Source organism: Zychaea mexicana, assembly GCF_025766255.1.
Source record: "Zychaea mexicana strain RSA 1403 chromosome Unknown BDB00scaffold_102, whole genome shotgun sequence".
NCBI lineage: Eukaryota > Fungi > Mucoromycota > Mucoromycetes > Mucorales > Lichtheimiaceae > Zychaea > Zychaea mexicana.
In genome coordinates, this window is record NW_026516765.1 from 105,914 (window position 1) to 121,633 (window position 15,720).

Sequence of the window (15,720 nt, forward strand, 5' to 3'; positions counted from 1 at the left end):
TGCTATACGATTGGAATTACGTAGATACAGTATGTGCAACGCGGAAAAATAAAAATAGCTCCTATAGTCATGCAATTAAGATTGCCTTAACAGCTTGCTGTCGTACAACGTTGATTCTGATTTTATATTGCCTGATATCGTTAACACCAAAACGAACCTTATTTACTATATATTACGATTATATGTCATTTCTTCCTTATTTTACCAGCTATTGTATCACCCTTGGTTATATACATACATACATACATATATATATAAAGCATCTCTCGTATGTGTCTCAACGATACAGTAGTCAATGGTGGTATTAGATGTGACGGTTAAGATTAAACGATATCCAGGAATGTTCTGGTCAGTACGAATTATTACCAAGGCTTAATTTACTAATCCAACTAATTGGATATGTTTTGGACGAGATTCATGAAAAGGTCTAGTGTGGAAAAAAGTAAGTTTCTTGGTGTGCATCAAGATGTTTTGAATTGATGTTGACGACAAACTACTGTTACAGTTGTTGCTGTTGCTAAATTACCGCAAAAAAACTGCTGTTGCTGATGTTAATACCATTGTCAACATGCAGAGTTGAACCATTTATGATGACCAGCTTCGTGAAAACTGGCAGTTCTACAAGTAGGCTGGTGGAAATCGAATTTCTGGTACTATATCACAACATATGCACCGAAGTTGATATTATGTTACAAACATTGTAAATATTAGTCGGTGATCTTCGTGGAACTTGCTCTTATTCTCTACTGCCTACTGCTATGGTCAAATACTGAGAAATAAGTAGGAGAGAGTAGCTCTGAGTCCGTCAATAGAAAGAATAAAGGTACGTACAGATAATAAGCTCGATGGATGTCAGGTTTGGTTGTTGTTGGTTGTCAAAGTAATTGATGAATTAAATGTTATTGCAGGTGTTGTCGTCAGTAACAAGTGGCTCTGGTTACAACAGGCTCTGGAAAATTCATTTGCGCAAAAGTGAAAACGCATTACCATGCTTTGAACTCATGCCAGGTTACACCTCAATGCAACCTGGCCAACAATACGTTCCCCCGACTCAGCTTTTTTTTTCTGGGCCAATGTTCCCTTTCAAGAAGCTTGGCGGTTGTCATCAATGACGCACATAACAGCCGTCTCTACCCCACAATTTGCTAAAGACGTCGACCAGTCGATTACAGCAAACATGGACAATGTAAACAACTCACTTAAGGTTACCTAGGATGACATTGTTGGATGACGGCATTGTGTTCCGGGCATTCTGACAACGCAAGGCGCTATAGAGCGCAACATATCGCGTTTGAGTTGAGGCACAAGTCATTTCCTAATATTTGATGATTTATTAAACAGACGACGACGAGGAGAACAAGAGTGATGAAAAATCAGGTAGCTTCATTGATGATGTCGATAGTGAAAGGGACAGCTTTAAAGATGAACAAGCACTGGATATTTCGTTTCGGGATGTGACGAATGCTCCCAGGCAGCAATGGCAATTTTTCGGTCGCATTGGCAGCCCGCCTCCACAAGAACAAAACGTCAGCGGTTTTCGCGATGACCTATCTCAGCCGGTATCGCCTATTTTAAGACAAGTACAACCCAAGCTGCAGCAACACAAACGAATATGTCTCAGTGTCGCTGCTCAGCGTCTTCCCAGTTCGTTCAAGCGAATTCCCAGACGAACACGCATTTTGTACATTATATATTGCCTCAACCAGCGGGAAGGCTTGATCGAAATCCAACGCTTGAAACCCAGGATCGAATGCTGGTAGTAGTGACTGACATGAGTGAAGACGAATACAATGCTTAAACGAGTTATGATACTTGGCCAAGTTCGGTCGGATGGATCTGATCTTCGATGATGCTTCAAGGTGGTTGTTGTTGTTGTTTGGTTCGGAGGTTCATGTAACCTAGTAAGGGGTTCACCTATGATGTCAAATTCAGCATAAAGTCGTTGTTTACATATCTTAAGTAATAGTAGAACATAGCCCCCTAATACGTGCACTATTCCTTGTTTTCCTGTTACTACTTGTAAATTCATTCTCTTAAAAGTAGGCATATTCCTCTATTTTTTCCGTTTTTCAAAAGCTAGTTTATAGAGACGTTTAGGGTAGAGTACCTTTCGTCAAGTACGGTGTTACTTACCCAAAAACCCACATTTGGACAGCCGTGCGTCGGAACTTCTCCTTTTTTCACATGATGGGATTACTTTGAAAGGTTATGTATGTAAGTTAGGTACGCAACCGGGAACATCTCTAATAAGAAATGGAATAGACTGAATATTACTACCAGAGTTTATATATATAGTATTATATGCAGATCAATCTCAGAAACCCTTCTAAACCCACAGCACATATACCAAACAAAAAGCAATTACAGCATACTTACGATCTTTTACAGAATTAACTATAACCCTCCACCACCACAGCTGAATCGCTAATTGCTATCAGCTTTCAATTTCCCTTCCATGAACAAGTCCTCGTTAAATAAACTACATACTTCAGAGGTCCGCCTCTTTTACATGCAGATCAAATGAGATTTCAATATCCTATATGATGCCTCTCTCCTTAAACGACGAACAAGATCCTTTAACTTTTTCAGAGCCTAACTACATGACATTGATTTGATAGGCTATTTCTCTAAGTATTGTATGGGTTTCGGTTTGACGAATAGGGAAAGCCGCTTTCGATCTCGATCCACAGGATCGTGCTTTGTCCAAGTGATTTTTTCCCGACCGATCGCATTAATCAAGGGGACCTTGCGCATGAGATAGTATCGACCGTACACGCATCCGACAAATAACATTATATTCACGTTAGGTAAATCAATCTCTACATATTCTACTCATCAAGTCACTGCCTCACGTATCCCGTTATTATGTATGATCATATCATTTGCAAATGAAAGGGCCAATATATTCGAGAAGCAGAGAGATGCTTATAGATAAATTTGTTGAAAAGAACTTGAAATCGGTAAAAGTACATAGTAGTCAAGCTGTTGTGCACTGCGTGTGTGTGGGTGATATCCGAGCATCCTCCCAATGTAGAAATTTCACTAAAAGGTAACTTACTCTAGTCACCCGCGGAACCAGGCAAGCAGCAGGTGCGCAACACAAAATTGAGCCATGGTGGTAGGGGCACTGAAGAATTTGACGATGCGTTCACCATAAGTCTCATCAATAACTATACATTTTGCAATGTTTTTCCTGACGTGACACAGCTGTTCAAACAATAGACACGTGGATGCAGCTTTTGGCACGGACCGTGGATTATCCTCCGCGGTTTTGGTTTATCACTTTATTCATTGAGTCATATTATAGCACAATTGGTATGTCAGTTCTTTTGGAATCTATACAAATGATAACAGGTGGTACTATGCATGCTGAAATTTTGGACATCACCAAAGGCCCGTCGCTGCTTTTAATATGCTATTAAGAGAGAATACTTTACAAATTTACATCAGTAACTCTATAATTTATGCCAAGCACATAGCTCAATTTGATGACTGATGGGGAGAAAGGTCTAAAATACATATATATATAAATACAATGAATCATGTATATTCAGCATTACATACTTGAAGACAATAGACGAAAACTGACGAGCAAGTTTTCGGGTTTATGTTCTTCTTGTCACGACAACAGCCGAGGTGGCGCAGGCACGATGAACATAAATGACTCTTTGTGGTTCCGATAGTTACTTGTATGGGTGCCCGATCTTCGTTTCACTCTTTCACTTCACACACACAGCCGGGCAAATCGGGAAAACGCATATAAATATGTGTTTTGTCTCCTGATCTTTTTCTCTTTTCATTTTGAGTTATTGAGAAACATATATAAATTGCTATTCCTTTCGATTAACTATTGTTACATAGCAGCAACACTAACCATCGATCTGCTTCAACATGTCTTCAATACTTTCGGAAGCGGCAAATAAGGTCAACAAATACCTTGATTTTGGGGGCGTACACATTGATTTGGATCAAGTGCCCATTGCCACCACGGTCGCTGCAACTGCACTCACTATTGTTGGGATACTGGCACTCAAATACAATGACCGCGCGGTTTTTACCAAATGTCGGGATGATGTCCCGTTTATTAAAGGTGCTCCGCTTGTTGGTAGGCTATTCCATCAGATTGCTGTAGTCGATATGATTTATGAAGACCTTGTCGAAAGCTTTGAGAACATGGATACGTTGACTATGTAAGTGCTTATGCAGTACTACATAAACCTGGCCACGGCTTTTTTTGGTTATACAACAATAACGTTTTAGTCTATTGTCACAGGGCCCAATCAGTCATCGGTTTGCCACCTCAAATAATGACAATCGATCCCATCAATATAGAATACGTTCTACGTCGTAAGTAGCAATCGATGCGCTGTAGTATTTATTAACACGGTGTAAATCAAAACTAATGCTTGCTATTTTGCCCATGTACAGATAACTTTTCGAACTATATCAAGGGGCCACAACTGATGTAATGCATACAGCGCCAACTCAGTGTCGAGCCTAATAAGCAATTAACCTGCTGCTCGTTATTTTGTATAAACGTTCTGACAGGGATGCAATGGGCGATCTTTTCGGGCACGGTATTTTTATTGCGAATGGTGAACGCTGGAAATACCATCGCAAAACAGCTAGCCACATATTCAACGTCGTGACGCTCCGAGATCATTTCACAGAGTACGTTGCCAACGATAACAATAGCACCATTTAAAATTTTGATTTTCGAATGTCTATTTTCCTTAAATATACTGACTGCTAGAACGGTAAACAAACAGTGTATTCTTGCAAGAGCTCAAGTCCATGTCCAAGTGTATCTTCGACACCAAGGTCCAAACGGGAGAGTCGATTGACTTTGCGCATCTTATGTCCAAGTATACTATGGAGTCCTTTGTTCGGTATATACAAGTGTTATCGTATTATTTGTTTTCGCGAAGAGAATGTACATTATCTCTAACATACACGAGGTTTTAAAATTAGCGTCGCGTTCGGCAGAAAATTAAATGGATTATTGGATGAGAAGAACGCACACTTTGCCCTTTCTTTTGATGCTTGTCAACGCATTTCCTTTCACCGTTTTGTGAATCCTTTTACCGATTTACAAGAATCACTGAAGCCTATTTTCTCATCTGGATCGATGACATACAAACAGCACTTGAAAATTGTCAATGACTTTGCGTATGGGCTGATAAAAGAGCGAAGACAACATATTAAAGCTGATTTCGAGTTCCAGGATATGCTGTCCCGGTTTATGACGACAGAAACACCCACCGGCAACTCTTTGAGCGACGAGGAATTGCGGGATACCTTGCTGACCTTCTTGGCAGCAGGAAGAGATACTACAGCCGATTCGATCAATTGGTCGTTTTACTGCTTGGCTAACCACCCGGAGGTAGAAGCAAAACTCTTACAAGAGATTCATCATAGTCTTCCAGACAACGAGGAAGATCCATCAAAGCTTTATGATATCATCAGAAAAATGACATATGCTCATGCTGTGTACGTTCTGCTAAATTTGAGTTGCGATTTTATAAAAGCGTTACATTTTTTCTATAACAGCTGTTTAACATATTGTGATTCCTTATTTCCGTCATAGATTTTACGAGGTTCTTCGATTATATCCATCTGTACCAACAAATATTCGACTGGCCGCCCATGAAGACAGATTACCCAGCGGTACTAAAGTGTGCAACGGCGATTCGATCATGTGGTCACCATATGCAGCTGGAAGATCAACAAAACTGTGGGGTCCTGATGCGAAAAACTTTGATCCAGAGCGATGGATTACTACAGATGGGGAGTTGAAGCGACTGTCACCGTACCAATGGATGGTGTTTAATGCTGGTCCCCGGAGCTGCATAGGCCAAGGCCTCGCAACGCTAGAAGCAATCCTAGTTATTACGTATCTTCTGAAGCGCTACAGGTTCATATTACTGCCGGATCAAGAAATTACTTATGCGCTGTCACTGACACTTCAAATGAGATATGGCATGAAAGTATACGTTGCCAAGCGATAAAGTTACTTTCTTTCTATCAACGACTTTACTATGATTCGAATAAATTTTATGCACTAAATACAATTTATAAGATGATTGAATGGGTAGGTGAGGGTGAGAAGAATAATGTTTACATGCTTACAAAATATGATGGTTTTTTTGAGAGGACGAGAAGAATACAATGTAGAGCGAGGATATATAGATAGGAGAAATTGTCCACAGCAGTTAAGCCTGCACGTCGTCCTGGGCTGCAAGGTATACGACTACGGTATCATGTGTCATCAATGTGTCTCTTAGTGTAGCCAACTTCTCAATAGATCTTTGGAGCAATTGCATTTCATCCTGTTTGTACCGTTCAATATGTGTCATCATTTCGGTATTAGTTGATGACGAAAAGGAAGACGACTGAATCATTTGCAAATGGTATTCAAGTGCATCCAGCAAGAGCATCACTACACGCAAGCAAATTACCGCCGAATGATCCAACATTCCAACCTTTTTCACCAGGTCATCCAAGTCTTCAACAGATTCATTGGCCAAACTTGCTTGAATGATCATGCACTCATGGTCATCCTCCTTTTCATCGCTGGACCCGGCCTGTCTTTCTTTATCTTGTACAGTCATCCGTGAAACGTCCGGTACTAGCTCAAACGTCAATCCGTCATCTTGATCGAGTGCAACGAGATACATCAGGGCGATAGATTCAGTTGTCCAGCCCGTAGATAATGTTGACAAGTCTGTAGTTTCCTCCTTGTCGTTTTCGCCAGTTTTTCCTGTTGTTGTGTCATCGCCTTTGCTTGAATCAAGGAGCGTCGACCCCATCAATGTCAGCACAGGTTTGACTGCTGATTGTGATATCCACGATAATTTCACTTGACTCTCCATGATGCTCATATCCAGGAATCCAGTAACTGGCAATGTGACACGCGATGGCTCGGGATTATTATTCAACGTAAATCCATGCAAAAACAAAAGTTCCTGGTTTGACTTGTCACCATAAGATAACAGCAGCTCGTTACCAGCTAATAATGTTGAATGGTCTGTTGATGATGTGTAAGGGACGAAATCAATACCGCCGTCTTGTGAAGGGCACCAGCGAATATTGGGTTGCGAAGAGTGATTGGCAAAGTCGAAAAATGGTATTAACGCAAGGTCACCATGCTCTTGATCGGTACCACTGCTACAGCTACTACCGAGGCTGACTACGCGCGACCAGAATACAATATCAGCCCACATCCACATGTCCAGTGTCATCCACTCCACAACCGTCTTGACCAGTTCCAGTTCGCGCACCAAAGCCGAACGTTTAGCTCGAATCGATCTGCTCAAGTTGGTTCCGTCCAAACCCAAGCTTTTACTTTCGTCATTGATAAGAAACAAGGGATGTTGTTGGGAAACTTCGTCCAGCGAAGGTAAAATGTCGATATAAGGTTTCCAGAATGGCGTTGGCGACTGTTGCTGCTGTTCGTTGGTGGAGAATTTCTGTAAAGCAAGAAAGAGTCGCAATGATAATCGTTCGTTCTTGGGTTCCGATGCAATCTTTTCAATAATTCCACTGTTGTTGTCGCCAATATGAAAAAGCGAATGGAGTGTGTCGCGTAGTACTGGATTGTCAATAAGTGCACGAACCGACGTAATCAGCAAGTCGCGTGGAATGTGGACTAAAGGATCGTTCGTCGTGACAGCGTCGTCGTTATCGTTTAATGCAAAATCTTGATCGGCAAATAAGCCATAACCCGCATTTTCCGTCTTTGCAACGTGTACATGGGGCGCCTTGATCCCATTTTCAGCAGACCATTTCGTAAATGCTTCGACGCTTGTCATGAATAAAAGGTAAAGAGACGTTGTATCAAGACGCTCCGAACGTACTGCTAAAACTCTCTTAGCTAACAAAAACTCAGTTTTCGGGATGCAGACTACTTCTCATACACATGCAGGATCATTGTTGCTTTGTCTTGTGCCTCCAAAAGTGAGCGATGTACGTTCTCATATGGCTGTACAGCTATGCATTGCGCATTGCTACCACAAGCGCTCTAGGCTTATGCTTTTCATCTCACAATAATTTTAAACCTATCTACATAATAGTGAGTATTCTATAAGCTGTAGCCTCGAGAAAACAATGGAAAAAAATCAATCAATTGTTTCAGTATGTTGAGTTTGCTATGCCATTGACAGGTGTTTGTTTGAAGAAGTGCACTTGTAACCAATTAAAATACATCAATGATAAAAGGTAGAATTATATCATACTCTGTGTTACTATTCGCTAGATTTGCTTCCTCTCTTGCTGATGGCCAAATAGTTCATCTGCTGCAGTAAGCTTCATTCTCGTTATTGATTTTTTTCGGCATGATTTATCGTGTCGGAAAAGGATATAGTCAACGGACTATTACTACGCTTAATGACACAGTCAACAAAGGAATGGTCACTATGTATGTATCATCACGTGGACGATGTCCTGGATGAAAGTTGCAGCAAACAAACTCTGGTTGTTAATTCTTGGCTCACATAGTTGCTGGACCCTTTACTTCTGATGATGATATAGGCTACACGTATTCAATATAAAAAAACTATAGCAAGAAACATGACGTCTCAGCATTATTCAGGGGGACCCTAACTCATTTTGACATGCCTGTGTTGCAGAAGAAGGCAACGGTAGCAAGTAACGACGGTTGCTCTTGCATGGTGCAGAGGTTGGTTCCTGGGTCTTGACAGAGACAAAGTGGGCGTTTATAAGCACCGAAATGGCTAATTAGCCGTGTTGCCAAAGAAGGCGAAAATAATTCATACGGCCCCAAGCGGTAAAAGAACCTATCAAGTGGAAACCACCTGTCCAGCAAGCTTCTGACACTTTTCCGCGAAATAAGGACTCAAAAAGAGAAAGAAACGGGCTTGCTCAGAAACGTGCATATTTCATGTAAACCCGGTTACCTGGTTTTAAAGGACACACATATCCCAGTAAAATAGGCGCTTCAATGCTAAAAAAAAAGAGGAGACCAATTTTTACTGTTGCTGCTGCTGCTCCAATCAAACAAACCTGCAGCCGTGGCTCCGGCAATCGGTTACACACAGGGTCGAGCCTTTCTCTCTCTTTGCGCAACGACCCGAAAGATAAAATAAGGGGAAAGACCTCTCTTTTTGTATTTATTTTACCTAAAGAACCCACCACTCCTTTCTTCCCCACATCTCAAATAGACATGGCGTGCCATAAATCTCGGCTGGCACGGATAGTACCAGTGATTTTGCTAATCGGATGTGTCTGTCTATTATTCTCATTACAATTGACGCCAAAAATCGGTCCTAGCAACAACAATGAACCTGCGCCATCAATACCCAGTGAAGAGGAGTTGCGGAATAGCGAAAGATTGGCCAGAAACCAGTTAATAGAACGACGACGCACTGTCAATGAGCCAGGTATGAACGTGGGGCAAGAGAAAAAAGGGTCTGACATGGTGAATGCTTATACAAACTCTCACTAAACGGTACGCACGCTTGTATCACTTCCAACAGTCGTAACTGCAGCTGACGAAGGCATGCGTCATCTTTCGTTCACGCATGATATTGCTGTTCCAGCACCATTAGCACCGTGGTCAGGTACAAAGGAAAAGGGCGAATATCATGGTATAAAAAATGGAATTGTATACGGCGGGTGGCTAATGAATTGAAATATGTGTATTAGAGGAGGATAAGGCGTTCCTGAAAACAGCACTCGGCCAAACCTTAATGTCCAATTTGTTGACAGTACCCGAGACGATGCCTGATTTCCCTACATTGACCACCCAGCAACGGCTGTTCAAAGTCTTGTTTCAATACCTCGATCCTCTTGTAGCCGCAGGCGAAATTGATGATCCACAACACAAAGACGTCTGGGCATTCTATCTACAACTCGAACGAACGCTGTATCCATGGCTGCAACCCTATTATCAAAACGCATTCCACTTGACCAACAGCACCGACGGCCGCGGCATTGTCATTTGTATCGGCAATCATCAATTCCAATATGCTGCCACAACGATCCGTGCGATCCGTGAAGTGCTGAAATCCAATTTACCCATTGAAGTCTTTTACATTCGCGAGAACGACCTGACGCCAGCCCGACGACAATATCTGGAAACCGAGTTTGATAACTTGGTGACAAGACAAGTCGTTTCTCGGATCAATGATTGGCACACACGGTTTGGAGGCTGGGCACTGAAACCGTATGCTGTCTTGACAAGCTCGTTCTCTGAAGTCATTCTGATGGATGCCGACTCGTACTTTTTCAAAAAGCCGGACATGTTGTTTGACGATGCAGGCTATCGCAAGACCGGCACCTTGTTTTTCTATGATCGCACATTGTTCTCTGGATGGGAGACTGGACGCAATTGGCTGACCTCGTTCTTGCCCACAATGAGTTCGATAGTCGAAACGACTCGGTGGTGGAATTTCAAAAGCGCGCATGAACAAGAGTCCGGCGTGGTTGTGATTAACAAAAAGCGGTCTTTGTTGGGTCTCTTGGCTACGTGCAAAATGAATGACAAACGCGAGCGCGATCAGGTTACTTACAAACATGTTCATGGTGATAAGGAGGTAAGAAAGAGCTAATATAGTTCACGACAGGGTCCGTCAACATTGTTATTAAATCACATTTAAATATGTATCAGACATTCTGGGTTGGATATGAAATGGTGCAGACGCCATATTCCTTTATTAAATCCTATGGCGGTGTGATTGGCGGCTTGGGCGATGCGGGTGATGCTGAAACTGTTTGTGGTAACCAGCTCCATTTCGGTGTGGATCGACGACCGCTGTGGTGGAATGGTGGTCTTCTTCGTGACAAGAACCGATGGCCGGACCGTTATTTAAAGTTTACACACTATGCTGAAGGCAATGACTGGGAATTCGAGACATCGTGTATCAAGGAAAAGGACAGGATCCATGAATTCACTGCTGAGGAACAAAAGATCGCAGCCAAGTTTGTTGAATTGGACCAGCAGCGAAAGAAGGACGAGGAAAAGATCCAGCAGGGTATTTGGAAGCCGGCAGTGCATTTGGTGGACGATCCATTGGCAGCAGAGGGCGAAGAGAAAGCTTAAAAAGCTAGTGTCTACCGGTATAATCATTACTATCATCATTACTATTATTATTCTCATTATTTTTATTATATGTGTAAGAGTACATAGAGCTTTTCATTCTTTTGAGTATTATCACGAACTCCACATTATCCCCCCCCCCCGTGCATTAAAATACATTTTTATTATGCATTCAGCTGTCAAGAAAGCTCAGCTGCTCTCTCTCTCTCTCTTTCTCCCTGTTGTTTCCCATAATGCCTTTGTATACCCCATGTAAACACATTTACCCTCCCAACGATCCATTCTTCCAGGAAGGCAACATAGCCCTGCGAGCATATTGGCTTGAACGTGACGCCAAAAGCGAACGCGAAATTGCTCTTATACGACAAGAAGCCAACTCGCTCGCCGAGTAAGAAAACGAATCTTTAAACGCCAACCAAACATAGATCTATCACTATGATACATTCAACTTACATGTGCTGTGGCAATATGCTAATATAACAATCAGGGACTTCACACGACTTATCTACTGCGAGCAAAAAACATGTGTTGAATTGCATAAACAACCTATAGCGTTTTTTACAACTGCAGCCTATGAAGCGCATTACGAAACACATCACAAGCATGTCTGCTCAGCCTGTCATAAACGGTTCCCAAGTGCACATTGGCTACAACTCCACTTGGACGAGTTCCATAATGTACTAATTCAAATTCAAAAAGAACGTGGTGATAAAGTGGTAAAACTTGTTATTGTTTCTTTATGTTTCCTCTAATAAAAGTGTATACGCGTTTCTGCATAAAAAAATTAACCCCTTTCCCTATCGCAGTTCCAGTGCTTTGTAGAAAGTTGCACGAAAAAGTTCATCTCGCCGAGAATGCGACAGTTGCATTTAGTTGACAAGCATCAGTATCCAAAGTACTATCCTTTTGATCTGGTGGCAACGGGTACACTGTCCTTTGAGGAACGCCAACGACGACATCGTCCACGTCGGCACCATTCTCCACAGCAGCAAAATCAACAAAACAATCCAGATGCTATGGCAGTCGACAAGAAGGAGGATAATAGCGATAATAAGAATGATCACAATGGATTGCACGACTACGGCGATGACAACCACAATGAAAAGAAACAGCACAAACCGCATCGTCGGCCGTACAAATCGTCATCATCATCATCATCTCAAAAACAACAACAGCATCATCATAAGCCTAAAAAAGCAGAAAACCCAATGGATGTAGATAGTAAACAGAAATCGCAACCACGATTACAATGGCAAAAACAAGTACAAAAGGAGGATCAAGGGAATACATCTTCATTGATGATGGATATCGATCAGTTGACGAACAAAATGTCACGGCTCCAAATTCCTCGATCCGTTGCCTTTGGTCGTGGTGGGAGACGTGCATTTTCTACCGGTCAAAGGGTGAAATCAAAGCAACAAGAACAATAGGAGGAGGAGGAGGAGGAGGATCAGCAACAGCACAGCGACAAGAAAATTAGAGCTTCCTTTATACATTTACTTTTCTGTTAATATTACGTTCTAGAGTTATACTATACGCTGGTTTTGCTGGTTTCCCTGGATGATCCGAATCATGCTGACCATTGCCTCCTGGTCTCCTGCTCCGCGTCTATCCAACCAAAAACGTGTTTGTCGGATGGATGGTAGCGTGCCGCGTCGTTGCTCTAGTGCGTACTGTTGCTTCATAATTTGTGGATTCACTCGCCATGTTTGCAATAAGCCATGGGATGGTTCCAAGTCTCGGACAGCCAGAGTTGTCATCCGTTTACGGGCCAATAAATCGCGTGTTTCGAGGGTAACAATCGAGTTGGGTGTCAATCCCTTCTTAGTGGGAGTAGTAGTATGTTGTTGTTGTGACGGTGATGGTGATTTGTTGCTGTGAAGGTAGATGGCGCTAACAAATGGAGATAGGATATAGTGCAAAGCACCAGTCGAACATACACTTGCGAAAAGGGCTGTATAAATCCATTGGAGAGCGATATATCGTATGATTGATTCTTCCACTAGTCAGTAAAAAGCTGTGTGGACCTAACAGCATGCACAAGCCCTATTTTCTTCCACACACACACTTTTTTATTTCCTCACGTACCACCCAGAAACAGATTGGGGCTGATTCCACTCGCTTGAACTATTAGGCGTTTACATTAGAAACTTTGATATTCTTTTGTTTTCTTTTCTCTCCAACGCTCTCTAAAAAATAAGCATAAACGTACTTGCTGGGCTTTCCCATAAGTAGACTACTGCCGGTGCGGATACGGACGAAATCTATCAGGGTGTGTGTGTGTGTGTTTTCTTTCTCAGTTATTTCGGCATAAACACTTTAGGCACAAGACAACCACGAACACGCATTCACCCGGTAATATATTAGAAACAAGAACAAGACTTTACTCCGAGAGTGGATAGTGAAAACACTTTGGCGAGCTTAACAAGTGCTGCATTCGGTGTCGCGTAAATGAGTCTTTTCTCGTCGTTTTTATTTGTGTCCTTTCTTGTTGCAGTTGCCGATGTAGTAGTTGAATACAAGCGAATGTATCGTTGTGTAGCTATAATACTACCGGTATGATGGCGTGGAATGCTGACATTGCAACTTTGAATTAATAAAGACCGCATTAGGTTGTGCAAAAGATATATAATTTTTCATGCACGCGCGTTGCCGGACCTGTCCGTGTTTGTTTTTTTGGCACCATGGCAGTCGAGAAAATTACGTCACATCATTGGTCCCGCTTTTTTGGACCCTTTCTAAAAATTTCTGACTACAGGTGAAAGAGAGAGAAGCTCGGGGGAAGGAGGTTTTTGTTTAGGCGGACGGATTGGACCGATTTCGCCGAGCTTCGGAATTCATTATCGTTTCTCGACATTATTGTCTTGAAGTATCTATATAGTAGTAGATAAGTACCAAAAACATGAAGAGGGGGTGGATAGATCCGGAATAGAACGGTGAGAGGTAAGGTAGGTATACTATCTAGTTGTTGAGGCAATTACAAGTGATCATTCCGCTCGGATCACTCCTCCAATTGGTCATTCTGCCTTGGATAAGTTCTCACAACCGAAAAAAATAGTAGCAAATAGTGACCCGAAGCCTATTTTTTTTACACTTTGATCTGGTAGTACTGGATACCAAATCAAGCATACAGCAACAACAGCAGCAGCAGCAGCAACCGTTTGTCTTTGAAAAATATATATCTGCTCGTATAAACTAATCAGTGGACATTGTTTCGTTCGGTGTAATCCGCCCGAATATATTAACTTTGAGGTCTAAATTACGTGGCAAAGTCAAAACAAATATATTATTTGCCATCATTCCACCGTGTCACCCGTCAATTGCCGACTTTTCCCAACAAGTTGCGGTCACATATACTGTACACAAATCGCGACAGGAACGTTTGACCATTACTCGTATGAGTAAAACGATTCGGCAGGGAAAATGAAAAGGACAATCTGGCACCCTATCTTCGGCTATTCACAGAGCATAATAGAAAAGTGTATTAACCTTTTGAAAGGTACTAAAACATTGGCTCAGTAATAACAACATAAGCCTAGTCGTCACCATTCATCAACTTCGTTTGAGTCTTTAGCACTGTATAAGATATACTCCATTGTCAGAAGCACTTTTAGTCACAATCTTTTAAAGGAATCCCAAATTTGTTGTTGGATCGTAAGTGTTAGTTTTGAGCCACGCAGAGTTGATTAGGAGATCAAAATATATATAAGAAAAAGAGAGAACGTGATCTGTTTCATAGGTGTCAAGGACAACATATCACCTATCACTCACCAACTAAGTAACTAACTAACTAACTAACTAGCCAGCAATCAGTTTATCAATCAAAAGACAAAACAGGTTATTTCTTTTGGAAAGAAGGGTTTATTATAGGAAATTGGTATATCAAAACCTTCTTGGCTTAAGAAAACGAAAGAAATAGAGAGTGTGTGCGTGTAAGAGTGTGCTAGAGCGAAAGAAAACGAAAAAGAAATATGTACAATATAGGTAGAGGAGGTGAACATCAAAAAAAAGAAAAAATATTACAAAGCGTGTGTGTTTGAGTGTGTGTGTGTGTGTGTCAAAAGTGTGTGCAATCATCAGAAATAAAAAAAGGAGGAGTAACTCGTGTAGTTGCGTGTGTCTGTCGAGCATACAGATAGTAAGATATTACAGTAGGTAATTGGAGAAAAGCGTATAGGTTTAGTCATCGAAGACAATGTTGACGGTAGGGCTGAAGACAGGCGAAGAGAAGGCGTACTCTTCTTCTTGCAAGGTGGCTTGTTGAGCGTAGACGGTAGAATCTGTCAACGGCATGGCCTGAGGATGGTGTCTGTCAAGCGCTTCTTGATCCTGCTTGGACATCGAGGACACGGAAACGGCAGTGTAAGCGCGGGTAGCAGCGACACGGGAGACCATGGCAGGCTTGATAGCGTTACGAGTGATAGCGGACAACATGGTAGATGATAATAATAGCTTTTTGTTTCGATACAAAAGAAATGTGGATTGATGATAGGATTGAAGACTTTTTTGATGCGTGTATTTATACTTATAGAATTCCGCGGATCGCCGGACGCCGGTTGAGGTGTCAATGGGTGGAAAGGTCGAATGTGAGGTGTGATTACATGTGGAAATCAACAACCCCGACGAAACTGGTAAAGCTCATCTACTAATACGGAAATGATTCC

At 41.9% G+C, this 15,720-nt stretch overlaps 6 protein-coding genes across 6 annotated transcripts; 4 read left to right on the forward strand and 2 right to left on the reverse strand.

Moving 5' to 3' along the window:
- Positions 1-896: 896 nt before the first annotated feature.
- Positions 897-1,760, forward strand: BDB00DRAFT_877117 (uncharacterized protein; the record flags this gene model as incomplete). The annotated part of the gene is made up of 2 exons (XM_053127565.1): positions 897-1,008; positions 1,342-1,760. The coding sequence occupies 2 exons, from the start codon at positions 897-899 to the stop codon at positions 1,758-1,760; spliced, it is 531 nt and encodes a 176-aa protein (XP_052975025.1).
- Positions 1,761-3,784: 2,024 nt separating this feature from the next.
- On the forward strand, positions 3,785-6,061 carry BDB00DRAFT_846863 (cytochrome P450). The gene is made up of 7 exons (XM_053125185.1): positions 3,785-4,190; positions 4,274-4,347; positions 4,429-4,465; positions 4,549-4,671; positions 4,770-4,889; positions 4,972-5,490; positions 5,588-6,061. The coding sequence occupies exons 1-7, from the start codon at positions 3,892-3,894 to the stop codon at positions 6,006-6,008; spliced, it is 1,593 nt and encodes a 530-aa protein (XP_052975026.1). The 5' UTR covers positions 3,785-3,891; the 3' UTR covers positions 6,009-6,061.
- A 151-nt stretch (positions 6,062-6,212) lies between these two features.
- On the reverse strand, positions 6,213-7,811 carry BDB00DRAFT_771960 (uncharacterized protein; the record flags this gene model as incomplete). Its single annotated transcript, XM_053120007.1, has 3 exons — positions 6,213-6,548; positions 6,630-7,150; positions 7,181-7,811. 3 exons carry the CDS (start codon positions 7,809-7,811, stop codon positions 6,213-6,215), a joined length of 1,488 nt encoding a protein of 495 aa, XP_052975027.1.
- A 1,926-nt stretch (positions 7,812-9,737) lies between these two features.
- Positions 9,738-11,059, forward strand: BDB00DRAFT_884742 (mannosyltransferase putative-domain-containing protein; the record flags this gene model as incomplete). The annotated part of the gene is made up of 2 exons (XM_053128354.1): positions 9,738-10,553; positions 10,628-11,059. 2 exons carry the CDS (start codon positions 9,738-9,740, stop codon positions 11,057-11,059), a joined length of 1,248 nt encoding a protein of 415 aa, XP_052975028.1.
- Positions 11,060-11,245: 186 nt separating this feature from the next.
- BDB00DRAFT_29862 (uncharacterized protein) lies at positions 11,246-12,534 on the forward strand. Its single transcript, XM_053116837.1, has 3 exons — positions 11,246-11,444; positions 11,544-11,772; positions 11,863-12,534. Exons 1-3 carry the CDS (start codon positions 11,290-11,292, stop codon positions 12,484-12,486), a joined length of 1,008 nt encoding a protein of 335 aa, XP_052975029.1. The 5' UTR covers positions 11,246-11,289; the 3' UTR covers positions 12,487-12,534.
- A 48-nt stretch (positions 12,535-12,582) lies between these two features.
- On the reverse strand, positions 12,583-13,008 carry BDB00DRAFT_771961 (uncharacterized protein; the record flags this gene model as incomplete). The annotated part of the gene is made up of 1 exon (XM_053120008.1): positions 12,583-13,008. A coding segment is annotated over one exon (426 nt), but the record flags the coding sequence as incomplete, so codon positions are not given.
- Positions 13,009-15,720: the final 2,712 nt, after the last annotated feature.